General features: G+C 48.2%; 1 protein-coding gene across 2 annotated transcripts in view; it reads right to left on the bottom strand.

Moving 5' to 3' along the window:
- Nucleotides 1–23,593, bottom strand: part of dlgap1b (discs, large (Drosophila) homolog-associated protein 1b) — a 47,322-nt gene extending 23,729 nt beyond the window's left edge. Inside the window, exons 1-5 of one of the 2 annotated variants that reach the window (XM_023840449.2) lie at nucleotides 23,492–23,593; nucleotides 16,115–17,159; nucleotides 9,836–10,050; nucleotides 6,729–6,906; nucleotides 4,594–4,840 (exon numbers count right to left, since the gene is read on the bottom strand). In XM_023840449.2, coding sequence (XP_023696217.1) covers nucleotides 4,594–4,840; nucleotides 6,729–6,906; nucleotides 9,836–10,050; nucleotides 16,115–17,086 — 1,612 coding nt within the window. In that variant the 5' untranslated portion in view covers nucleotides 17,087–17,159; nucleotides 23,492–23,593. The remainder of the gene's footprint in view (nucleotides 1–4,593; nucleotides 4,841–6,728; nucleotides 6,907–9,835; nucleotides 10,051–16,114; nucleotides 17,160–23,491) is intronic. The other variant, XM_023840450.2, reaches the window with a different exon arrangement.
- Nucleotides 23,594–27,603: the final 4,010 nt, after the last annotated feature.

The raw sequence follows: 27,603 nt of genomic DNA on the forward strand, positions 1-27,603 counted from the left end.
CCAAAGCTTCCTGGAAAGTGGACTGCAGTGAATGGCAATCAGAATCCGGCCCCATGGGGGGCTATTCTTATTAAGCACAGCGGAGGATGGGACAGGGGACGTCTTGAAAGCTTTGGGGAGCCGTGAGTGTTTCATGATGCTGAAAAAAAAAACAAGCATTTCTGTCTCCTCTGTCCAGGTTTGTTAACTTTAACATCCTGAAATTTAGCTCCTGGGTAGATATTTATTTATCAGCAATTCTAAAAATATCGGTCTACTATGCTACAGGAAGCTCATTGCAAACTGCCACCGGCCTCCGAGCAGACAAGCGGCTGGTTTCTTCCAGGTCCTCCTCCGGATGGCCCCACGGGAGACGTTCAGAGCATCTGGGGTATCTGTGATTAATCACCCTTCAGGGCCCAGAACCAACAGTCCTTTTTGGAACAGCCAGTGTAGCTCAGTTGGTATAATAAAAGACTTTTAATCTGGTGGTCTGGGGTTCAAGTCCCAGGGGGAGGGTAGTGTGTGAGTCACTGGGATAGGATGCTGACACTGGGTTCAAACCACCCCTAGCTCCCACCAACATGTGTCTCTTGGAGTGCAAGATGGAACAGATGAAAAAACAATTCCCTCATGGGGATGAATAATCTATCGATATTCTCTCTTAAACAGTATCATCAAAGCTTCCTAGAGGTGCTGTGACTTTGTTGGACTTAATTAAAGGTGATGCTCAACACCAGGTGCCCATAATACAAAAGGTGGAAATCCCATTATACACTGGGATACAGTACTAGTCAAAAGCTTGTAGAGGCTAAGCCTCCAGCAAAGGAAAGTGATGGTGTCGCATCACATGACCTGGCCTGGCCGCCTGAACCAAACACAACAGAAACGATTTTGGAGGAGTTTGACCAGAGAGTGAAGGAAAAGCGGCCAATGGGAGCTCAGCATGTATGTGGGACCTGCTTCAGGACAGCATCCCAGGAGGCCGCCTCATGAAAGCGGCCAATGAGAGCTCAGCATGTATGTGGGACCTGCTTCAGGACAGCATCCCAGGAGGCCGCCTCATGAAAGCGGCCAATGAGAGCTCAGCATGTATGTGGGACCTGCTTCAGGACAGCATCCCAGGATGCCGCCTCATGAAAGCGGCCAATGAGAGCTCAGCATGTATGTGGGACCTGCTTCAGGACAGCATCCCAGGAGGCCGCCTCATGAAAGCGGCCAATGAGAGCTCAGCATGTATGTGGGACCTGCTTCAGGACAGCATCCCAGAAGGCCGCCTCATGAAACTGGCATAGAGGAGAACGCAGCATCAATGCCTGAAGGAATTGGCGTTAAGGGCCCAGTGATGGCAGGGATTTGACCCGGCAACCTTCTGAGACCCAATACACAGAGCTGCCCCCTCCGCCAACAAATTATTATTTTTTGTGTAATACTTTTTGTCAGTACATAATCCATATATGTTATTTTATAGTTTTGATGTCTTTATAATTATTTCAAAATGTAGATCAGTGGTGTCAAACTCCAGTCCTGGAGGCCCTATGTAGCTTAGTTCTGTCCCTGTTGTACTACGAATGACTCAGACCAAGAGCCATATGGTAATTAGCAGAAGGAGTTGAATCAGGTGTGTTAAATGAGGGGAAACTCAAAAACTGTGCAGGGCTCCGGCCCTGCAGGACTGGAGTTTGACATTCCTGACTTAGAGAATGGTAGAAATAAACCTTTCTATGGTATGTGTGTCCAAACTTTTGACTGGCGCCATACGTCTGAAGACGGCATGCCTCCAGTCTCCATCCACTCCTCTCCCGGCTCCCTGTATTTCCGACCCGGTTCCGCCGAATCTAAATTTGATGCGGTCTCCTCCTCAGCCAAGTCCTTAATTGCAGCCCCGATGGTGCAGTGATTCATTAGAGATTCCCTCGGAACGCTTTAATTAAAAGAGGATGTGAGTCACGTTTCCGAGGGATACACACGCCTTGTCTGTCCATCCCGCCTCCCCTTCCCACTGCATCGTCGCTCAGCAGGCATGCTTACTTACTCTATTTAGTTACATAAGCATTCAAATAAATCACAGAAGATAAAATGTTTTATGACCAAATGTGAGTTCAATAAACAGTGAAAAATTTATGCAAACATTGTATGTTATACAAACATACTTCATTTATATATATATATATCTCGGTCCCTCTCTCTCTCTCTCTCTCTCTCTCTCTCTCTATAAATATATATATCCATCCCATCTATCTTCTAAGTACCGCCCTTTGGTCAGGGTTCGGGGCATGTATGTGTGTGTGTGTGTGTGTGTGTTTGTACTGTTTCTTAACTTAGGCAGTCAAAGAAAATGTTTCAGGCTATTTATCTGGGCAGTAAGTGTATATTTGCTCTGAAAAAAACATATGCAAATTAACAATAACACATACAAAAAAAAATTCCTCTGCTCTCCCAAAAGTCACTGTTATCTTGCTGGATGGGTAGATGAACACTGCCTTGTTTTGACAGACATAATGTCATAGTTTTACAGCAACATTAAGGTCATTTAAACAACATTTTCCTTGACTGCCAGAGACAGATTGACTGTATAGCTCCAGTATAGTATCTCTCTCTCCCTCTCTCTCATTCTATCGTTCTCTCTCCCTCTCTCTCGGTCCCTTTCTCTTTCTATCTGTCTCTCTCGCTCCCCCCTGTCTCTCTCTCTCTCTCGCTCCCCCCTGTTCTCTCTCTCTCTCTCTCTCTCTCTCTCTCTCTCTCTATATATATATATATATATATATATATATATATATATATATATATATATATATATATATATATATAATATATATATATTCCCCCCCAGGTCCAGTGGGAATACTGGACCTTATAAAGCTGAACTGTGCTGTAGGAGTCACCTCACCAGATGCTCTTTCCCCTTCCAGCCAGCCATGCTTCTGTACGGCCGCACTTTTTCTTAATCACCTCCCCCAACAGTACAACAGCAGCAGCCCCGGCGGGATTACGAGCAGCGAGCTGCGGTGAGCTTTGCTGTCCGTCGCCGTGAGCAGGGGAAAGGCGGCGGTTACATGCCGGGGGCCCGCCTCTTGGTAACCGAGACGAGCTGTGAGTACGGAGGAGAGGCAGAGACATGACTGGAGCCCAAGGCAGCACTGATGGCAGCCTGATGGTGGCTATTAGAAGGTCCGACCCCAAGTCCCTCTGAGGTTTACAGTGCAGGTTAAATAGGCCAGGCTGCCGGCATCTCCCCGTGCTCCTCTGAACACCCCTGACCTGCCGCCTTTCCCCGCCAGGGCCGCAGACCCATCCCGCTGCCACGGGGCCCAGATGAAGCTGAGGGCCCCCCTGAGCCCGTCTCCCTGGCGACCGCCTTCGGCTGGACCAATGGCCCGTGTTTAATCTCGGCCTCCCGACTATGCAAGCTGCCCATGGCACCCTCTCTCTCCTCATTCTCTCTCCCTCCATCTCTCTCCATAGCTTTTCCCTCCTCTTTCTCTCTCTCTACACTCTATGTCTTTCTTCCAACCTCCCGATCTCATTCTCTTCCCCCTCTTAATACCCCTCATCCTCCTCTCTACCTCTTCCTCTCTCTGTTCCTGCTCTACCTTTTTTCCTTTCTTTGTCCTTCTCTCCCTTCCTATGTTTCTCTCTCATCTTTTTCTCTTTTCCTCTCCACTTTTCTCTCATTCCCCCCTCTATACACCTCTTCCTCCTCTCTGCATCTTCTTCCCTCTCTCCTTCCTACCTCTCCCCTACCTTTCTTCCTGCTTTTTTTTCCTCCCTCCTTCCTTCCCATTCTCTCTCCTCCTGTTTTTCTTTCTCCTCTCATTATTTCCTGTCCACTTCTTCCTCTCCCCCTTTCCTTCTTGCTGTCTTTCACCTGCTCTGCCCCCACTTCCTGCCTCCATCAGCCCCCCCCCCCCAATCCCTCAGCTTTTACCCATTATTCATAGTTTTTTACACCCTACCCCCCATCCCCATGAGACAACCTCCTTTTACAGATCGATACCCTCAAAGCTGTTGAGGAACATCACATGGCCTCCATCCCGCATCCCATAACAAGGATAACGACCTGCAGGAGGGTCCGGTGACACATCGCATGATGACAGGAAGATCACCGGGTACCGTTTCAAACGCCGTGAAATTAACACTCGCGCTAAATCACGCTGCCTGCCTCATCTTGGGTAAACGGCCTGAGCGTCGGTCTCCACTTTAATTGTAAAGATGTAAACGGCTTTAATTAGCCGCCTGTAACCTTGATGGCCCCCCTGGGGGAGTGGATATATAGTGATGTAAAAGAGAGTGAAACAGAATGAATCCACAGCCTTGGAAGATGCCAGGGAAGAGACTCAAACAGCTGAAATTAAAACGCTATCAGAGCTTTTTCATAGGCAATGTGGCCGCCATGATTGCGCTGCCACAGGCTTCTTTCAAGATGTGGGTCGTAAATAATAATAGGCAGCCCCATCCAAAACTGAATAAAGGGAATCCTGCTTCCTCCAATCAGGTCTGAGGCTGAGAATTCCATGCCTCCTGTCCAATCAGGTTTGAGGCTGGGTCCATGAGAATCCCCGTCCCTCCTGTTGAGCCAATCAGCTGCCCCGAAGCTGTGGGGAGCACACTGACCTGTGCTGCTCTGGATGGTCCTGACGGTGGTGGCGGTCCGGGGCGGGGAGACGGCCCGGCAGGGGGTGCAGGCACCGTCCCCTTCCGGCGAGCAGCCCTGGTCGATGGCTCGCACATAGCTGTGGCTGCGCATGCGGAATTGGCCCGGCAGCGGCAGGTCTAGTGCGTCCACAGCTTGTGACTCCAGCTCGCTGAACACTGACTCGCACACCGACTCGAACTGCCCGTTCACCTCCACCTCGCTCACCTGCAGGGGGCAGCAGAGCGGCGTAGTGAGGGATGGCACCGAGAAAAGCCCTTGAGCTCACCAAAGAATACAGGGGAAAAACACATTCGGGCCCTTATTTATGAAAGGAAAAACAGACAGAAAACATATTTATAAAATTCACACAGATAATAAATCTCCCAGTGCTTTGTGAGCAAATAGACTCTTGGATTCTTCACATCTGTTGTGACAGCGGAGCCTTTTACGTTTGATTTTCACAAATCAAAACGTATTTCATGATCTCAGACATGTGGGACATGGAGGTCTCTGTTGTTCCGGAGATTTCAGGAGTCTGGTGTGAGGGACCTACAGGTTTCCACCTGGATCTCCAAATGAGACGATTCCCTACACAAATAATCGCCTTGGCAACATGGAGAGGTACTAGATCCCATTCCGAGTTTCACCATCCCAATTAAAGCAAGGAAACAAATTCATTGATCGATTTTGAATTCCACCCACCCTGTTCGCCCTGTAATCTGCAATCAGCAGCAGTGATAGAGGAGGCTTTGCAGATTTCAAATGGGCAGATCTGTGTATCAGCTCTCTTTTTCTTAATCACTTCCCTTTAATAGACATGCCGAGATTAAAAAAACAGGTGAAAGGGAGTGATGTAATCTCGATTGGTTGTCAAGGTTATGTCAACCTCTCACTGATCGGCTTTTGAATTAAGCGTTGACTTGAGGAAGCACAAACATTGAATGTACATAAATATCGACAATCGTGATAGCAATGTAAAAGAAAAACAGTGTTAAGCTACAGCATTTCAATATGTTTAGTCAAAACTGTGCGTCTCAAGTGGGTCACAGGTAATGGTTGACAGGAAGTGCTTCACAGGAAGTGAGGCGATGATGTCAAATGCGGTATCTGGTATGATCTGGGTACATGAGAACGCTGAGACATCCGATCCCCACCCTGCCCAAGTGCGAGGGGCTCATACATGGGGTAGGGGTGGAGTAATTTAGGAAGGCAAATGAGACTTTGGAGAGGTGAGGGGTTCGAGTGACAGACTGAGGCTGTCATATTAGCCTGTAGGACTTGGGAAAATAGGCATAAACTTCTAGATCTCTATCAGTCGAACTTCATGCGATGAAAACGTGTTGGGGATGCCAGATCACACAAGCAGGGCCTACAGTGACCTCAGAGGTTCTGAGATGTTCTGCAACCGTGTTTCCAAACAGCTGCGACACGTTTAAAGATTACAGAGCAGCCAGCACTGAGATCAGAGACGCCGGTGAAAGGCAGGTAGGGGCATGCAGTCTCATGCAGGCCATTCGCATGTTGGGGGCCCCTTTAACAGCTGGGATGATTTTCAGACGGCTGTCAAATCCTCAGTGGGTTAAAGTGTAATGCAACAGCCAGGCTAGATTCGCTCTCCTCACACGAAAAGTTGTGGCTACACAGCCTCACAGCATTGCCAGGCTACCATTACCCTCTCATAAATGCCAATTATCGCTCCTTCCCAGCCGGCTGAAGCTCTACATTAATGAGTAAATTTGGAATATATCTCGGGCTGTCAGCAGAATCAGAGGCGCCTGACATTTTGGGGAAAAAAAAAAAAAAAACACACATGAAAATTTCAGAATCTTCTCTCGACGGACAGGATCCTATTGTAATCTGGAAATGCTTAATTAAGTGTGTCATTCAGTGTGTAACCAAAGTGGACAGAGCAGACAGTGATGTGGACATGTATATAAAGGATGGGGGGGGGGGGGTGTCTTGCCTAATTAGCATCATGAACTTAATCCAGGACACTCAGCAAATGGCGGGCATCGCCAAGAAGCTGTCGGTGCAATTTAACAGCGCATTTCATGCCTGACAGATGGGTCCCTACTGCAGGAGTTCCTCCCATCCACTGGGGGGCGCCACCCACCTGGCTGATGGTGCTCATGGCCCGCATGTAGCTCTCATTGCGCGAGCGGAATTTGGGCGAGGCCAGCAGCGACGTGGGGTCCAGGCTGTCCAGGCTTCTGTTGATGGAGACCTCGCTGACCGCCCGCAGGTAGCTGTGACTGCGGATCTGCAGCTTGGGCGAGTGCTCCGTGGAGATCCTGCACAGCATGGCCAACTATGAGTGGACCCCCAACGATTGGCAAGGGAGGTGACAGGTGCTTGGCGGGGACCACAGGACAGATAGCAGTGCAATAAAAGACACAACAGTGCAGTATAGCAGTAAGTGGACAATAAACCAGTAATAAGTTGGGGACGCAGTGAGCATAGTGTGTGCAATAGTCACAGAGGGAATTAAGTACTGATAAGAAGTGGAATTTTAACAAATAAATATTATGTGCGAATAGGAATGAAGGGGACCTCCCAAGGACAGGGCGGTCTCTGCTCGGACGTCTGCACGCTGTGCCAACATCTCGACATCTGCGTTGCTACTGAAGCTCTCCGAGACCGAGCATCTCGCCTTCCCTGCCAGCCCTACCGTTCAGCTCGGATCAGCGACATTGTCTCCATCAAGGTCTGCCAGAAACCTGGGGGTAATGATAGATGACCAGCTATCCCTTGCTGACCACATAGCTGTCCGGTCTTGTAGAGTCACCTTGTATAACATCAGCAAGATCAGGCCTTATTTGTCAAAATATGCAGCTCAGGCTCCTGGTCCAGGCGCCTGTCATCCCATGACTAGACGACTGGGGCTCCTTAGTGACGGCGCTATCGGCTTGTGCTGTCAAACCGCTGCAGATGATTCAAAATACCAGCACGTCTGGGATTCAACCCCCTTGTCTCGCTTCACTGTCTCCCTATAGGAGCTCACATCAAGTTCAGGTCCTTGGTGCTGGCTTTCACAGCCTTTAATGGGATGACACCCATCTAGAAAACCTCGTATCTCACATCTCTCGTATCTGACATTTCAGCCCCCAGCTGCCTGTTCCAGTTCATCTTTGGTAATGACTGATCTACTCTGAATTCTTTCTTCTCTTGTCTATACATTGTCTACCCATATTACTATGGGTAGACATCAAAACTACTTAAACTGCCATTTCAAAACAGATCACATATGATCGTGGCCAGATATCAGTGAAAGATTTCAGTTACTACCTTATTCAATGATAGAGCCAAAGCTTTCTTTAGGGATTCAAACCAATAACCTTCTCCCAGCCCAGCTCCTTACTGGTTACTCTGTTCATAGGCCGTGTGTAATACGCACATATGAGTAAATTATGAATAGTTTTATTGTGTCATCTTTCAGTTACTGCAGCAGAGCATCTGCTGGGGTGAGGAGAAGTTGCAGCAAAACAATAATGTTTTGAATTCTAAAAATTCTGCTTTTCAAGGACAGCTAAAACAAAAGGGTTAAAGGACAAAAAAGGAAGAGCAGAAAAACAGCAGCTGAGTGTCCTTAAAAGGAAGTAAACAGCCCTCCATTCCATTACTGATGATGAAAGAAATGACACTCAGGAATTGAGGGACGGGTGGAAAATCATCAGCATAAGGTGGTAATTTGTGACAGTCCTCACCTTACCCCAGGCCCCCACTGGGGTAAATCACCACCGCATCCGCCCGCTGGGCCTTCTTATAGGTGCATTTAGCATGGGTGGCCACAGGCATCCATTAGCGATGCGGGGTGCATTTTGGCTTTTTACACTCGTCGCTCGGAGTTTCTTCCCGGTCCCTACGTAACCGTTTGGCATTCTGGGGGGAATAAGCCTGTCGGCTCCGGTGATGGCGGGCGGGTGACGAGCGTACGGATCGATGAGCGATGCCGTCGTGCCACATGTCCGTTTGAGTGATTTTTGGCGTGCCACTCGACCCAGGGAGGGGACTTTTAGCCCCCCAGCCCCATGTCCCATCCAGTTCAATCATGCATGGCTCCCTTGAATACAGACAGGGGCCTGAATGCTGGAGAAAGCTTGATTACTCCCCCACCCCCCGGGGCGGAGTAGGATGCGTTACCCCAGCGCCACGGAAGAACAGCCATGCCCGCTTAGGCCCAAGCGTGGCTGACGGCCGCTGGGATGAACCAAGTCGGCTGGGGCTGTGGGGGTGGTCAGACCCAAGTACCTGTGAGCCTAAAAATAAACACTTAAAACTTCCTGAAAGGGCATTTCTGCACAGAAGCCTTTACAATCCCACTCCACGGAGAGATGAGTCGATAAAGGGGAGGTTTCCGCTCTCTCCTCTCGGCACGTTTGTCCTGTGCTCCCCCGCGTGCAGCTCCTCCTAAGATCAGACCCAGTTCGTGGGTCTTTTTTTATGGCTGCTTACTGCAAAACGGCTTATAGACTGACATGCGGCCGGGTTTCAGAGAGACACGGGCAAAACCTGTGACCCATTTCAGCCGAGATAAAGTGAGAAATAATGAGTCTGTGTGAACGCAGTCGGCTTATCTGTTGCATTCCTGTTCTGGGGGGGGCTGCCCAGACGGAAGGGGGGCTCTGCTCTTGTGTTCCCAAGCAGAACGGTAATATAAAAAGCATGGGGGCTGGAACAAATCAATAACTATAATGATGATGTGCCACGGACGTGCCCCCTCCCCAGACCGCATCGTGCTTTGACTTTGTCCTGTTCGGTTTTGATGTGGTTCTTTTTTGGGGGCGATGTTTTCGTTCGGTTTTTCAAAAAAACATAAAGCGGGAGACGTGTGTTATGCAGTCCTTCGGGGTTCTCTCTCGGGAGGTCATGCTGCCGGAATGCCTCACGTGTCGGAGTGATGGGATCGCTGGTAGCGAAAACCCCATTGTGGGTTGGTGGGGGGGGGGGGGGCCTCCTGGCTAAGCACCGGCTGGTCCTGGGCCTCCCGGGGCCTGTCAAACATCAACCTGCCTTTTCCGGCAACGTGAGAGTTTATGGTCTGGCATAATTCACCCAGACAGCTTCCTTCTGGCGATGGAGCTCCAGAGCCAGTGCATCCAAATGTACAGCAGTGATCCTCGCAGTGCGACTCCTTAACCACGTCGCCCCCTACTGTCGGTCTACACATGTAATCGCGGTAACATCCGTGTATGTTTCTTGTTTAACGTGCGGCAGACTTACTTCAGCGTGGTCATCTCGGTCAGCGAGGGCTGCGTGGCCCTCAGGTAGCTGGCCCTCCGCGCCTGGGCCTTGGGCGACGGCTTGGGGCTGCCGTCCGAGTCGCCGCTGTCCTCGTCTGCCATGGCCTTGATGTAGCTGCCGCTGCGCATGCGCCGGCACGGGATTTCCTCATCCTTCCCCAAGGACGACAGCCCCCCCCAGTCGTCCTGGGGAACCTGTAGGGGGGGGGGGTCTCCTCAGGTCAGCGTACCCCATTACAGACACACACTCACACTCGTGGTCTACAGGGCAGCATTACTGTGTTTTCATGGGGGGGGGGGGAGTGGGGCGGGACTTCCTGTTTCCTCCAACGACAGTGAGGGCACAGGAAAAAATGTGCAATGTCACAATACCGAAAGGCTTAAGGTGATCAAGGTCAGGCTGAATGGCCCGGCCTGTCTTCGTGCCCCCATTCATGTCACCAGGTGAGGTGTGACACAGTACAGTCCCAGGATTGTGAAGGCGCACAAATTGATATGAATCGTGCCTCGTGGATCTTGCACTGCGAGCCAACGGGGGGCATGACAGTGGCGCAGCCCTGCGTTTGAGCCCGTCTCCGGCGTTTCTGTGGTGATTGATCACCAGCCCCGTGCCTCTTAAATTAATGACACACAGCCGACCCTGACTGGATTAATTGGTAGTGTGACAAATGGGGTCAGCAGAGAGTTGGGGAGGAGTATTAGATAAGAGATGGACAGGAGAGTAGGAAAAAGCCCCTTAAAACATTTCAACCATTTTTTTTTTGGGGGGGGGGATGTTGGGCCTTTATTTTTAGGACTGCTTAAAATGAATTCGGCACTAATTTAATTTTTGAGTGGTCCATAACACTGACCAACGAGCACACAGCAGACATCCATCGTATGACATCATATTCTTTACAACTTATCTAGCATTAACCTTTACCTATTTGAAAACATCATTTTTTACTGCCATTTCAACTGAAAAATATTAGCAAGGCATAAATGGCAAAAAGAAGCATGTTCAAAATGGCATATCATAAATACATGCAGTATAGCATTTCAGTCAATGTTACCCATCCGTCCAGCCAACAGTCCATCCATCCATCCATCCATCCACTGCTTATCTCGCCTGGGTCATGTGGAGCCTGTCTTAGGCAGCACAGGGAGCACGGCTGGAGTCCACCCTGGACCGGATGCCTCTCCATCGCTGGGCACATGGAACTTCGACCCCACTCAACATGGGGAAACCAGACAAACTCCATACACACAGAGCAGATGTAGGATTCGAACCCCCAACCACGGAGGTGTATGCCAACCGTGACAGCCACCCCAATCATATACTCTCATACATAGAGCCCCAGTAATTCCCTCCCTTTCCACCTCACATCCGTCAGCCCGCCAAACCAATCCATACAGTATTCCCATCTGCATTCTGACCCTCAGCATATCCACCTCCGAGCGAGTGAGATAATGGAGGCGGGGCTTGTGTTCGAGTTAAACGCTAAGAGGGCCCACGACTGCCAGCAAGCGTATGAGTCAGCAGGAGGTACAGTGGGGTCTGGGCAGCCCGGCGGTCCTGAAGCCAGAGCTGAATAATAAAAGGGCCGGATCACACACTCTGCCCATCCACAGCTATATCGCTGTTAGCGTAGCTGTTAGCGTAGCATAAGAGGGGCCATAATTCAAACAGAGGGGACAGCCTTCTCAATAGCCAATGATATGCTGTGAATCTGTGAGTGACAGGGGAGGCAGCGCGTCAAGGGCCAATCAGCTTTCAGCTGGCGTCAGTACTCCTATGACGCCCCCACCCCATATACTCCCTTGGGCCCTGATGGTGGTGTGTCTGACAGTCAATAAGGAATCACCTGCTCCCTGAGAACAGTATGTGGGCGGGGGGGAGGGGGGGGGGGGGGTCGCTGACAGGCACGGAGGGGTCACATCCAGCTGTTGAGGCGAGCTCTGTGTGGATGGTCCCCTTTAATGACCTCATTACCCCTGCTGTGTTTTTCCAAATGTTCCCCTGAATGATAAAGTATCTGACAATTTCTGCTGTTTTGGAATTAATGGAAATAAATTTCGCATTAATGGAATAATGTACTCCACTATAGAGTGTCTCGGGGAAATAAGTAAACGTGGGACAGATAATAAATTAGTAAATGGACGAGAGTCGTCGCCGGAATTAAACATCAGGATTAAAATTAGGCCTTGTACAGCCCTTGAGGAAATGAGCTTGGAACCGCCTGGAGCCAATAGCAAGAGGAGGACACTGGCGCCCCCTACCTGGGTGCACTCATCATGACAGGTGACCAATGGGTGCACTCATCATGACAGGTGACCAATGGGTGCACTCATCATGACAGGTAACCAATGGGTGCACTCATCATGACAGGTGACCAATGGGTGCACTCATCATGACAGGTGACCAATGCCTTGGGGGCAAACCCAAGGGCTACTGAGACTTTGCCGCTTAAAGCTAATTAAAACAATGAGGCTTTTCTTACATGAAAGAGAGACATCCTGTAGATATACACGAAAAAGCACGGGTAACACAATGCTAACTGCTCCAGATAATGAAGATAATACATAATTAATTGGGCCCATTACTTATTCATTGAAGCGCTTAGCTTGCATTTTTAAAATGATAAACATTTATGATAAAACATTACTCATCAGTGCGTCTTGGATCGCTGTTAATTTGTTTCAGGTGCTAACGCTTTTCGAAAGACGGGAGGCACCCTGACAGTCAGAATTCCTGCGATGTTCTCCTCATGTTCTTTCAGCGCAATAATCATTTACGACAGAATCCGCACAAATCAAGCACAGTGAGAACATCTGCTTTTCGGGTGGCTTGCGTTTATCCGCTGAATGGCCTTTGAGGGCTTTTAGAGGTAAAGCACCTCACTTCAGATCTTAATTAGGCCGAATCGTTGAGCGCTGTCCTCTCTACAGTCGCTAGCATGTGACGCAGGCATACCGCGGTCAGCCGAGAGGCACAGGTGAAGGGCCACCGGACAAGGGCTTCTAATTATGTGCCTGATAGCAGATGGCGGCAAAGTCTACCAAAGTCAAAATGTAGTGGAGAGCTAACGGCTGTCGCAACCCCCGCTGTCTGCAGGTGGACACGTTCCATAAGGCCTGGGACCTGCGTTTCGTTTGAAAACACAGAAGGTCCCCGTAGAGCGTGCCGATCGGGAGCCTAATTGATGGTCGCTACTCAAAGAATGGCGTTTGAGATGACAGGTACCGTAGTAACGGGCTGTCACGGCATGTGGGTGATAAACGCGAAGACCCTGTGGATGTAACCGTCTGAAATCTGTGATGAAATCAATGACTCAGTCGTTAGCTGTTTACTAGGAGATGGGGCAGAGGATTCGGAGAGTAGTATGAACAAGGGCAGATAAACCAACCGCTTCCTGCTATTAACGGACGATGACGAGGCCAATGCCTTCGAGGTCAACCAGACTGCAGAACAGCTACACTGCTCTCCCAGCCATATTTGTTGAGATCTCTTTGCCGACTTGACGCGGACGACTCCCCGCTCGCCACTTTCCCACGCAGGCTATTGATATTCGCAGCAGAGAGTGGAGAGTTTCACTGAAGGACTTCAGAGACTGGAGCAGACATGAAAATTACGGTTGGAGGCGAGATGCTGGATTCAGAAGCGCTTCCCTGTCTAGACTGAAGCCTGTTTTAGCGATGCTTTGCTTTCCAGCTAAACCTCTCACTGTCGCTGGTTTGTCTCCGAGGGACAGATCTAAAACAATGATTCCCAACCCGGTCCTCGGAAACCCCCAGACAGTACACATTTTTGCTTCCTCACAGCTCTCAGCCAATCAGGAACATCAAAGACATGGTATGAGTTCGCTGGGAGCTAGGAGAGAGCAAAATTCTTGACTGTCTGGGGGTCCCTGAGAACTGCCTTGGGAGTTACTGATCTAAAAGGCTTTTAGGGGGTTAACTGGTGTCAAAACCCATGTTTTCTCCACACAGCTTATTTATGGTGGTTTTACCCCACGTGTTCCCCATGTTCCCCAGGATATAGCATGGTGGGCTTTCTGCAAGCTTCCATGCCCTGACTCCCCACCCAAATATCCTGACCCCACAAGGTCCTGTAGGGTCACGGGGAAAAAAGTTTAGCTATGTTACCCAAACATAACCCCCCCATACACAATGCTAACTACACCATGTCTACTGCAATGCTAACATCAAGCCAATACAGATCTATAAAAGTAATACGGAGGCACAAATGAAAAACTATTCAAACTAAAGTAATATTGGTATTTCTAGTAAAAGTACTGTATGTCATGTGATCTACAACTAATTTTTGTTTGGTTAAACTTAGATATTCTGCACTTGATTGGTTTTCAAATCCTGATGCCTTCTCCTACATTTTTAAAATAAAATGCTGTACGTTTGAGACATGTGGTGTTAATATGGGTAATCCCTTCCTCAGATACAGCATGTTTCTGATCAGACTGATCAGCACTTTAATTTTAAATTACATATGTTTTAATTCAGATGACAATTAAATGTAAGGAGTCCACCCATCCTTTGGAGGGCAGCACCTCTGAGTTTTGGTACTCTTTACAGGATGCACACCCTTACCCCAGGCTCCGGATAAGCAGCCATGGAACCCAAGGTCAGTCTGAAGAATGCCTTTGGTAGGTTATGCATTCCTGTTTTGATACCATGGCTGCCCACTTCTCCTGACTGTCTCTTTAGCTGCCAAAAGCTCCCTGCTGTCCCCCTGCTTGTCCTCACTCTTCATACGAGTCCCTGAACTCCGTTTCTGACCAGACTCTCTGCCCTTTGCGGAGTCACAGAAGTGCTAACAAAGTGTTCAAGGTTCGACTGAGGTTACGTCCTTAAAGGTATGGCCAGAATGCTGAGCGCGCACCGGGTCTCTGAGAATGGCTTCACACATAGTGTTTCTGGAAAATTCTTTTGCGTGCGGCTAGGATATTTGATCCAGATAGCTGTACAGAACAGTTGGCACTGCACAATAATACACAATGTGATTGATTACAAATTAATCCATAAATCCAACAAATGGTCGACCCCACTTACACCTCATTACCTACCAACCATCCTCCTGTCTGAATTAGCATTCCTGAGGAGGATGGGGTTTAATGGTGGTACTGTCGCTTTAAGACTAGGCAAAGCAAGAGCGTGGCATGACTCCAGATTGGGAAAAGGCACATTAGCTTGCTGTTACGGTATATCATGCTGGGATTCGGCTACAAGCTGGCCCTGTTTTCGGCCTTGTCTGGACAGGGCCAGGTCTGGGAATTCAGCTTGTGCGTATACAGCTCCGATTTTCCCCTGGCAATCCTGCAGGTCGAAGCTGGGGGCAGCTCACATGGCAAAGGAATGATTGTTGCTTTTGGTCTAATTTTGCATGACGCAGGAAAAGTGAAGACATGCAACAGAGTGACTTTCTAAAGCGGACTAAGCTTGCTGGGAAAAAAAACTCTGTGCCTATATATGATCTAAGTAAGTCAGGTCTGTGATCGGTGTATACACTCTCTTCTATGCCATCTTTACTTTCAAGAAAGAGCACTAAATATAATCACAAAACAAAAGGATGTTACCTTTGTTATACATACAAACACACTCAGGGAGGAACAAGAAAGTACAACTTGTCGACCAGGGCACAACAAGATGATGCTAATGCCAACTCAGGGCCCCGAAGACACATGAAAGACGGCTAACTCGCTACTGTTCATTGTCATCCCCTCCATACTAATGCTCAGTCCTTGAGGACACGAAAGAGAGCGAACTCATTACTGATTAGCATCTCCCCCTCCATGCTAATGCTAATTCCGAGTCCTTGAGGTCATGAGAAAAATAGCAAACCCATTGCTAATTAGCATCTTCCCATCCATGCTAATGCTAACACGGGACCCTGAGGACACATGAGAGAGAGCAAATCCACTATTGCTTAGCATCATTCCCTCCGCACTAAAGCTAATGCAGAACCCTGAGGACATGTGCAAGAGAGCAAGCCTACTACTGTTTAGCAACATACCCTCCATGCTAATGCTAGAGCACAGCCCTGAGGACACATGAATGACGGCGAATCCGCTACTGTTCGGCATGCGAGCGACGATGCTAATGCTAACACAGAGCATTGAGGACCCGTGAATGACACCAAACCCTGTACTGTTTGGCATGCAAGCCACGGTGCTAATGCTAACACGGAACCCTAAGGATGTGTAAAAGACAGAAAAGGAGCTACTACCTAGCATGCAGTTAAAGTATGGAGCTCAACCATGCCTACCTGTAGAAACTGGCACGACCGCTCCTGCTTACATGTCTCAGACTTCACCAGGGCCTTGTCAACATTGACGGAGGCCTTCTGATAAACCTCGCGGGCCCTGCTGACGGTGAGCATGGAGGACCAGGAGCTCTTTTTCACCAGTGGTGTGTCCAGGTTGACAGGCATGCTGGCACAGGCAGAGCACTTAACGTCGTTGTTGCTGCGCGATGTCTTGAGGGTGCGGTCACCCATGGTGTTGTAGGTCTCCAGGTAGTAATGCGACTGGGACTTGTCGGGCCGCCGGCCCATTGTCATGGCGCCAGAGGGGCTGCGGTACAGGCGGACATCTCTGTCCAGGTTGTCATCAGAGCTCCAGTAGCCTGAGATAGCGGTTCGCGTTTGGGGGTCTGCCGTCGTCTTGCAGCGGTCCCGGCTCTTGCTGCGCTTGCCTTGACGAGGAGCCGGCGCCTCATCCGGCCCAGCCTTGCCGCTGTTGACTCCGCCTTTTCCGGGTCCTTCCAGGGACTGGGACTTGGTGAAGAGCCGCTGAACTGAGTGTACCAGGTGCCGGATGCGACCTGGGCTATCACTGCGCTGTTCCACTGCAGCTGTACGCTTATACTGCAGTGTGTGGAAGCCATCACGAGCGGCCGGCAACCTTCTCTCAAACTGATCCAACAGGTTGTGGGAGACGGCACGGCCCCCTTTGCCGGAACCGCCGGGGAATGGAACCACCGCCTGGCACTCAGCCTTCATCTCATGGTGAGAGCTATAGTGTCTCCGGGGAAAGGTGCTGCAGACCATCTCACTGTAGGGCGCCGCATAGTCAGTATGGAAGGAGTTGCGTTGGGTGTAGTAGGGGTGGTCGGCGGGGTGCGTCTCATCAGAGCTCAGCAGGTAGGCCGGGCGGCCAGTGCGGCGCGACATGGAGTCGTAAGCCGCCTCACAGGCCATCCCATGGGGGTGGCTCCGGCTGCTCGAGAGGCCCTTCATGCTTTATGCCTGTGACCGCTCGGATTGGTAGGGGCAGAGTGGAAGATGACCAATCAGGTGCCAGCAATGGGCTCTGGGGATAGAAAGAAGAATGATGAAAATGCAGCATATTAATATTATAATATCATATAATAATATTAACATATTCCCCTGGACACTCTGCCAATAAAATTTCATTGTCGATGCAGGAAAGTCTAATCCTGCTTCTTTTAGCACATGCTATCTTGTTCTCCATTTGAGACATACACGCACACACTATATGAACAAAAGCTTGGGGACACACCTCTTAATCATTGAACTCACGTGTTTCATTCAGACCCATCGCCACAGGTCTCATTTGTGAAAGAATGGGCTGTTCTGAAGAGCTCAGTGAATTCAAGCGTGGTACTGTCATAGGGATGTCACCTTTGCAATAAGTCACTTTGTAAAATTTCTTCCCTGTTAGAATTATTGCAAAGTGGAAGCATTTAGGAAGAAACAGAAACAGAAACTACATCAAGTAACAGAGCAGGGTCCCCGAGTGCTGAGGTGCATAGTGCGTAAAAGTTGCCAACACTCTGTTGACTCAGTAACTGCAGGGTTTCAAACTTCCTCTGGCATTAACCCCAGCACAACCACTGGGAGCGTCATGGAACGGGCTTCCATGGCCGAGCAGCTGCATGCAATCCTCACATCACCAAGCGCAATGCGAAGCGTCGGATGGAGTAGCGTAAAGTACGCTACCACTGGACTCTGGAGCAGCGGAAAATAGCTCTTTAGAGTGATGGTTCACTGTAAAGTTTGGTGGAGGAGGGATCATGGTCTGGGGCTTCTCAGGGGTTGGGTTAGGCCCCTTAGTTCCAGTGAAGGGAACTCAATGCTTCAGCATGTCAAGACATTTTGGACAATTCTATGCTTCCAACTTTGTGGGAACAGTTTGGGGAAGGCTGTCTTCCATTCCAGCATGCCTGTGCCCCAGTACACAAAGCAAGGTTCATAAAGACACGGTTGAGTGAGTTTGGTGTGGAAGAACTTGACTGGCCCACACAGAACCCTGACCTCCACCCCAACGAACACCTTTGGGATGAACTAGGATGGATATTGTGAGCCAGGCCTTTACATCCAACATAAGAACCTGACCTCAGAAATGTTCCTTTGGATGAACATTCCCACAGAAACACTCCAAAATCTTGTAGACAGCCTTCCCAGAAGAGTGGCAGCTGTTGTAGCTGTAAAGGGGGGTGGCAACTCCATACTGATGCCTATGGATTTAGAATATGATGTCATAAAAGTTCCAGTACAGTACGTGTAATGGCCAGGTGTCCCAATACTTCTGTCCATCTAGTGTATATAAACCGTCTTGAATGAAATTTAGGGGGCTTAAGAGCCTTGTTCAAGGGCCCAACAGAGATGCAATTGTTCTGCCGAAGCCGGGACCCGAACAAACTACCTTGCAGTAACAAGCACAGAGGTTTAACCCACCAACAACATGGGCAGCACGCTGGCTCAGTCGATAGAATTGTAGCCTCATGCATTCAGGTTTATGGGTCTGATTATGTGTGTGGAACTTGTATGTTCACCCCATGTTTGCACATCTTGTCCAGGTATATCAGGAACCACCCACGCCTAAAACCAGCCGGTTTTGCTGAATCTGTGTCTCCAAATTACCCTCGATGTGTGATTCTGTGTGTTTGCTGCAACTGACTGGCATCCCATACAGGGTGTCCTTGGCGTCACGCCCCACGTTTCCTGGGACAGTCTCCAGGCTCACAGCGACGCTGTACCGGATACATGGCAATGAACGAGGGATGGATCTCAGAGAACATGACTCAGGTCAATCTGTACACATTTCTCTATATTGGCGCAGACTTTCGTTTTCCAATTCTTCCGGGTAATCTCAATAAGTGACAGAGCATATGAGATGAACCGCATGTGACAGGGTGTCTTACTAGTTATGGACTAGTAGATAATGTTAGCTTGGCCTTTGAAAGATGGGGACTCAATGAGCATATAAACTAAGGTAGTTGGCTCTTTATCAGGACAGGCTGGTACTGGATCAAGAAGCCCATACAAATGGAACTTTCTAAAATAAAATTAGCTGCCACAAACACCTGTAAAAACACAAAGAATGTGATTCTCTGCTTCTCGTGACCAGCAGATGTCTAACAAAACTTAAACATACAAAGATATTTTATCTCACGTCCTTCCACAAGCTAAATTCAAATTACACTCTTATCATGCATGCACGTCCACACACACACACACACACACAGAACAGAGGGAGGACATAGTGTCAATACCAAAGTTCTAGGTGACAGAAATATTAATTTAGCTAGGAACAGAAGCTTCCAGAACACTAGGCAAATATAAATAGAGGGAATGTTACAAGTTAGTGGTGACTCTGAAATACCTTTCTGGGGGTTCTTTGTACTGCTGTCCAACCTGGCTTGATTGAAAAAAAAATAAATTGTACACCTCAATTTTCACACAAACTTTGAAGTACTCTCACAATGCTGACAAATGGCAGAAGATGTGGACTGATGCAGCCTTGGAGATATCTTGAACATGATAATAGCTTCGTGAGGGGGCCAGAAAAAGATAGCTGTTCTAAGAGTTTTGCGGTTCTGAAGGTCATGCTAAATGTACTGTAATTTTGAAACTCATTGATCCCATGAAGAGACAGATTTTGCCTAAAATGAAGATTGATATTTTTTTTGGTGGAACTAAGGCAGCGTTTTCTTCTCTAAATAAAGACATTCTTCAGACTGTCAAACCCCTGTGCAGCAAATGAGAGATCTATGAGTTATTATTAAGGCGTGAGAAATCAGGTGACCATCATACTGTGTGCTGATTGATTCCCGCTGTCTGTCAGTCTGTAACACAGGCAAACCACGACCTGGGTCACCTTGAAATTTGAGCTCTCTTGTCCCCATCCTGCTGTCTTTCTTATCCAGTTATTTTGCTGTGTCAGTACTTGGTCAACTGTGGTCCACCCTGTCCCAATAGAGTCCTGTTGTTTTTTGCAAACAAAGACCCAGGCTCCCCACCCCTGTATCCCACCCCGTCCTGTTCACCTCACCCCTGACTATTTCCTCAATGGATTATGGTGAAAATACTTGTTTAGCATTCATTGTGTTAGCATTAGCATTCACTGCATTAGCATTAGCATTCATTTTCCATGTCAAACAAGCCACTGAATTTGACCAGGGTGAAGCTGAATCCGTGGTGAATGTGCGTAAGGGTCCTGCACGGGGACTGGACCACCACCCTGACATTTCTCACGCTGGGCAATTAATGGCTGGTTACTGCGCTTCACCATTTGGGGGCAAAAGTCTCAAGAATGAAGCCGACATGGCGAAGAATGAATGAATGAACAGGGCCTTCATTCATATGACGCTCGTAACCTGGCAACCATCAAGTCCACGAGAGGCTGCCCCATTCAGGGATTCAGTCTGTTCAGACACAGATCTACACACTGCATTTCCAAACAGGAACAAGTCCACGGGGCTGTCATTAGCGGGATTTCATTACACGGGAGTGGGGGGGGGAGGGTTCTGACATCCCATCGCTTATTAAAGCAGCACGGAGGCTCCATAATGTGGCAGGAAGTGGCCCCATCTGGATCTGGTGGGGCATGCTGGGAACTGCAGGTATGGTATATGAAGCCTCAGTGGGGAGCAGAAACTGGGGAGACTTTCTGCAAGGCTCTGAGGAGCGGATAGCGAAGGCCATGTCTGTGCTACACTGACACTGCAACGAGGAGCGGATAGCGAAGGCCGTGCCTGTGCTACACTGATACTGCAACGAGGAGCGGATAGCGAAGGCCGTGTCTGTGCTGCACTGATACTGCAACGAGGAGCGGATAGCGAAGGCCGTGTCTGTGCTGCACTGATACTGCAACGAGGAGCGGATAGCGAAGGCCGTGTCTGTGCTGCACTGATACAGCAACGAGGAGCGGATAGCGAAGGCCGTGCCTGTGCTACACTGATACTGCAACGAGGAGCGGATAGCGAAGGCCGTGTCTGTGCTGCACTGATACTGCAACGAGGAGCGGATAGCGAAGGCCGTGTCTGTGCTGCACTGATACTGCAACGAGGAGCGGATAGCGAAGGCCGTGTCTGTGCTGCACTGATACTGCAACGAGGAGCGGATAGCGAAGGCCGTGTCTGTGCTGCACTGATACTGCAACGAGGAGCGGATAGCGAAGGCCGTGTCTGTGCTGCACTGATACTGCAACGAGGAGCAGATAGCGAAGGCCGTGTCTGTGCTGCACTGATACTGCAACGAGGAGCGGATAGCGAAGGTCGTGTCTGTGCTACACTGATACTGCAACGAGGAGTGTAATCAGAATCAGAGAGGAGGGGGAGCCCTGTCAGATATAGAGTGGGGGGGGGGGGGGGCGGTTTCCTCAATTAGCCGCTCTGTACATTAGTTTATTAGTTATCATATGTATTTATAATCACAGTCTTAACAATGCAGTATGTTCATTATGTTTTTTTACCACTTCAAAGCGATACAAAATGAACAAATGTGATCAAAAAGTTATTTTTCTTTGATATGGGTATTGCACAAATCGTGTGGTTAAACAGTACTCGGCTTATCACTACAAGTAATATTCTTACTTATTCGTTCGTAATGTCCCTATAAAAATGAATAAAAATGTCAAGTTATTCTCAGTTTGCTTCTTAAACACGTCATACCTAGAGTTTATCTAGTAAACAGGGGCATTGGACTGCAGGTAATGGGGGACCTGACTAACCAGGGCCCTGTCTGGGTGGGGGCCTCCATAAGCCCCGGGAATAATTTGATTTTCGTTTCTAATTTTAATTCCTGTTGCTGTTACATAAATATATAATAATGTGCATGATAAGTTCTGCTTTATCTGCTTGTCTGCCTGTTTCCTGCTGTCCCACTGCAGCTGTACAGTTATACTGCAGTGCTCCATGCTGACGGGTTTCATTCATAAAGCAGGTGACCCTAAAGTACTAAACAGTACATTGCAGTAACGTAAGTTAGCTTGTAAACTGGCCAGTTAGCAGTCATTCATAACGAGCACGACCATATAACAAAGCAGGACCTGATTCCATGAAGCTAGTAAGCATCTTATTAACAGTTAATGTAACAGACAGTGTTTTTAGATCATTTCCCAGCAAAGTGTAATATCCTCATTTAACCACAGTATGACTGATGAGGCATGCTTAGCTTGGTGATTTTTAGCTGTTTACATTGTACTTTAGTTTACTTTTTTGTATTTCTCTTTTGAATTCCTCTGTAATTACACTGTTACAGTTTGGTGCTTTGCCCCTGCCGGTAAGTAAAGTTCTGGCTGTGGTACGGTAAGCGAAATAAGTAAAAACTACAAAATACATGAGACAGAAATCAAGGTGTCATGTAGGAATGTCTCATCCACTCAAGGAATAATTGTCTGGTCAGAGCTACTAAAGAAAATTGTCATTAAAGCTGAGGACAAAACATTCCTTTTAGCGCAAAATTGACCTTTTATTAAACTGTTCACTCTGAAAAATTTGGGACATTACGAAAAAAAGGTTAACATTGAAGGATGAGGAGCTGCACTCCAGCAAGGTGCGATTTGGACATAAGGGGGCGGAGCTGCAATCCGGAAAGGTGCAATTTGACTCTTTATTTAACAGTGAAGATAACAGACTCTGTCCTCTTCCTATAGCACTATTAGGCCTTTTTTCTGTAACACTGAGACTTACAGACCCCGTTCACCTAACACTGTCAGCCCCTGCTTTTGTAATGGTGAGCCAAAATAATTTGTTAATTTGTTTTTCTTGCAATAAGACCACATTAAACCCACTGTGAAAAAATCTGACGATCAGACAGTAGTACACTACAGTACCTGTCAAAATTTCACACACTGAACATTTGCATGTTACTCACTTAGTATTTACTTAACATTCACTGTATATTCCTTGCTAACAAATACATTTACAGTATGTTCACCATTCAAGTACCTTTATTAGCAAGAAAATGTCACATCCTTGATTCATCAAAGTAACAGCAGAGAAAATTCAAGGCATTCTTCCTTCAAGGGACATAAAATACTGCTGTGTTCCAAGGAATGAAATAGTTAACTAGTTCATTTAAAGGCCAGCCTAGAATTTGACTTGCCATCACCACACAATCAGTTAATAGGATGTCTGGCATGCACTATTATTTACTCTTTCCATGTTATAAATTAAACTTGTTTCATTATATTTTCATATAGTCGTTCACTGAACTTTCCAGTGCTTAATAAGAATAACAAATCTACAGTTTATGAAATAAATGTAAAAGTAATAATAATAAAAACCTGTGGTGCACAAAAGCTTCTGATTGGTAGCCTAGATGCCTTTTCATTACACAATAAGGCCACTTCCGTGCACTTCCGTGCACTGGCGGTTTACCACGAGGTATTCACACCTGAGCCGTATGCTGCTCCTGCAGGGTCGGACAGCCCCGGCTCCACACTCATCCTGTGAAGGATGTGGGAGATTTAGTAGGGCCTTCCAGGCCGATGAGGACCTGCCGGGATGTGAAAACGAGCGGGATTATTACCCTCCAATTCTCTCCAGTTGAAACTGCTGATACCAACGACAACATGCAGCCCTTTAAATGCGAACGGCAATTTGACGTGACATTTCCAAGAGCGATAGAGAGAGCAGGACTAGATGTCTCTGGCTTGCATGAACAATTCCAGCGCGCCCGACTCTTAAATGATTTACAGTCTTGCTTCTTTCTCATAAAGGTGGGTAACAAGCATGGTCAAATAAAATGCAACCTGGCCATTTATTGATCAGTGTGGGAGCCCAATAACAAAGAGGGTCCATTGAAGGGGCCAGATTCGGACACAAGGCCCACAGATTCACAGCCCTGGGTTTACCGATGACCAGCAACAGGAAGCTGGCCCTCTTCCTACAATCCTGTGATGATCAAGCCATATTGCTGTAACAGTGAGACTACATGCCCTTTCTGAGCAGCACTGAGATTACTGTCCCCTTTTTCCTGAAGCACTGACACTAGATTTGGACAAAGGTAATCCATTTAAACACGTTTAGAAAGGAAACAGAGGCGAGTGACGGTTTAAAACAGTCTATTAAACGTCTCAGTCTGTCTGCCTGCACGGTTTCTGAGAACAAAGCGCCCAGACATCCTTCCTGCTAATATACCACCTCGGTGACGGGGTGAGGCGGCATCGGCGAGGCCAGATGCATGCGCTCGGTGCTGTTTGTCAAACAAACTGGCGCGTAATAATATGTTTTATCAGTCAAGTGCATAACCGCAGAGCCCAATTGTAGAATGTGGAAGTGATCGTACACAGATAGGGAGGGACCAGGTCACCATTAGGCTGATCAGGGGTATACATCAGTGAGAAGGCAGACAGCACAGCAAACTGGGAGTGGAGCCCAGCAGGGTCCAGGCAAACCAGGCCTTGGACCTGTCAGTGTTTGAATATGCATCACCCTATTCATATTAATGTTATTAATAATAATCAGCATTGTATTATTATAGAACGACAAAAAAAACAACACAGATAATAATTATTATAATTATTATTATTTGTAATGTGCATATCTCAAACCTGATGCACTACACAAGCAAAAAAATAAAAAGTTAAAACAAAATAATACATTAAAATTAAAATAAGAATAACATCAAGCAGGCAGTAATGGAGTACAAACAATAGAAAAGGCAGTGAAGGAATAAAACAGGGGCTACAGGCAATTGAGGGAAAAAAGACTTAAACATTAAGCCTCTGAGAAAAACAATCTAAATACCCATAACCCTTGCAGTAAGGATGAAAGCACTGGGCAGCTTCTACCCAAAGAGTAACAGCTATTGCTCAGCGTATGGTCGCCTGTTAATGTATCAACACCTGTCTACAGTCAGTCCGTCATCTACTCTAAACTACCCATGAGCTGTTTTATTGATGCACCATGAATTATGAAGATTCCCTGCTGTCACCTCTGATGGCCGGATTTTAGAGCATTCTGTGAGAAGCCGGGAGCTTCCGACATTCTCCAGTGACGCCGCAGATTGGTTCCTGTCGCTCGGGGACAGGGCGTGGGCAGGGCGGTGGGGACACATCCCTACCAATACTGTGGGAGTACCATGTGTGTTTAGGGGAGGGGGATGTGGAAACCAAAGCTATGCACTTGGCTCGGGGAGTCGGTCGGGGGGTGGGGAATAGGGCTGGCTATAGCAGAGGGTACCGTTCACCGCCTCCCTCAGAGACCGTCTCCTTCGTTTAACCTCGGCGGAAGTCAGGCTGAGGGTTACCCTCCCTCTTTCCCAGCTATTGGGGTAAAACACACAACTGATTCGTAAAATGTGCATCCTGATAGTAGCGTACCACTCCGTTGCTGCCTCTAGTTCTCGTGCATGATCATCTAACCTGCCTCTGCGATGAGCTAGGGCTGGGCTGAAGGTGGGAGAGAACAGAAGCTTTCCACCCTAAAGGTTTCCGTTTAAGCAAAGTCGGCGACTCTGTCTTCGATTTTCTTTCTGATATTATAGGATATCGTTCCGTCTCTCTCACAACTGCTAATAAGGTCGACTCTGGACGTGGATCCACCGCCTCAGGGGGCAGCGGCTCACTTCAAGCCGCCGAGGAGAACAGGCAGGGGAAGAAGGAGAGTGAATGGGAGATGAGGAAGGCAGGAAGGCTAAGCTGGGGCCAGCACCTGGACGATTTCAGTTTCCTCCTGGTGCCTCTCGGAGGCAGACGCCCAAACCCTCAGAGGCTGATTGTGGCACACGCGTGACATCACAGCCCTCGATCTTCCCCATTGGTTGAGCCCATTATGACACATTCATTCTGCTGTTTCTCAAGTATTCATGTTATCTTGTGGGCGAGTCTTTCCAGTGGCTGTGTCTACCGCCATTAGACTCATGTATATGCATGGGACCACCAAGGTTTCAGAGCCACAAACTGTCAGTACACTGGAGGGACGCACCCCCCCCTCCCCCAAGTGGCTGCTTGAGCGGAGCCCCAGAAACAACAAGTCTGCCCCTGAGTCAACCCCCTCCTGATATAACCCAATGACATCATCCTCCCGGCTTTACCTGAATATTACGGACCCCAGAAACACCTTCATAACACAGTTACAAAATGTGACACGGATTCGTCTTTGTCACTGGGGTATAATTAATACAGAGAATGGGCAAATTACATCCCTGATTAAACAGACCCTCGCTTATTCATACACATTCATCATCGGTGGCGGGGAGGTAACAGCACTACGGTAAAGCTGACAGGCTGACCCCGAGGCGGTCTGTGCACGATTTGTACCTGCTCTGCTGCTTCTTTTTTTCCGAGACACATGCATTGATTTATTTATGGGTCTTTAATTATTCTGAGTCTCCAAATGACCAATCGCTGTTTTCTTTTCCCTTCTCCAGCATGCGGTCGGCTCCCAGACCTCCATCTGAGGCATTCCTGTTGCAGTCACCCCGGTTGGACGCAACACATGGCTTCACGCGGCGCCGGAGGATAAAGGGGTAGGGAGATTGGGGAGGAAAGATAAGGCAAAGGGACGCCAGCTTTCATCATCTGGTGAATGACTGCCAACCCAGCACCTGGGGTCATTTCAAGCCCACACACTTCCTGACTGCCTCCGCTAGATAACGCGGTATTCTAAATAATACTCCTGTAAGCCAATCTGCTATTATCCTGAAAGAATGCTAAAAAACAAATGCAGGACAAATGTATTTGCATTATTTGCCGAAAATGCTGGGCCGTGAGGTGTTTGCCACTAGGGATCGAGTTGTAACAAAGTGTCACATCTTTTTCTAATCGATTGTATACAATTTTTGAAAAGTGGTGCGTTACGTTGCACCCAGGACTTTCGTGAGATCCATAGTAACTTTTCTCCTGAAATGCCCTGATATCCAAATGGTGAGAGACCAGTATGGAATGTGTTAATAACCAGGACTATCTAGGTACAGGGACGATTCTAGGTGGCGGACTTAAGAGGGAGCATAATTCATATAGAGGGGCCAGCCTTAGCCAGTGATATGTTTTGAATCGGTGAGTGACAGGGGAGGGTGCCCTCCGGGGGCCAATCAATACCACTATGACCATGCCCCTGTACAGTGATCTCCCGCCTATCGCGGAAGATGCGTTCCAGACCCATCAATTCAATTCAATTCAATTTTATTTATATAGCGCATTATCACAACATTACATTGTCTCAATGCGCTTTACATTTCTGCCTCGTAAGGACCCCCCATTGAGTAAGCCAAAGGCAACGGTGGCAAGGAAAAACTCCCTAAGAGGAAGAAACCTTGGGAGGAACCAGACCCAAAGGGGGAGCCCATCCTCCAGGGGCCGGCAGATGAGTCAAACAAACAAGAAGATATGACTAAGCTAATACAGGGGTTGAAATATCAGTCTCAATGCAGCGGCCAACCGGTGCAGGCACGTGGTGCTTGATGCACGATGGCAGGATTAATAGACACACAGCCGCAGGATGGATGGCGAGGCATCGTGTTGAGCCAAGGGCAGGCAGGTTGGAGGGTAGTTGCCGGAGGTG

Source organism: Paramormyrops kingsleyae, chromosome 4 (genome assembly GCF_048594095.1).
Source record: "Paramormyrops kingsleyae isolate MSU_618 chromosome 4, PKINGS_0.4, whole genome shotgun sequence".
In the NCBI taxonomy this organism is placed as follows: domain Eukaryota; kingdom Metazoa; phylum Chordata; class Actinopteri; order Osteoglossiformes; family Mormyridae; genus Paramormyrops; species Paramormyrops kingsleyae.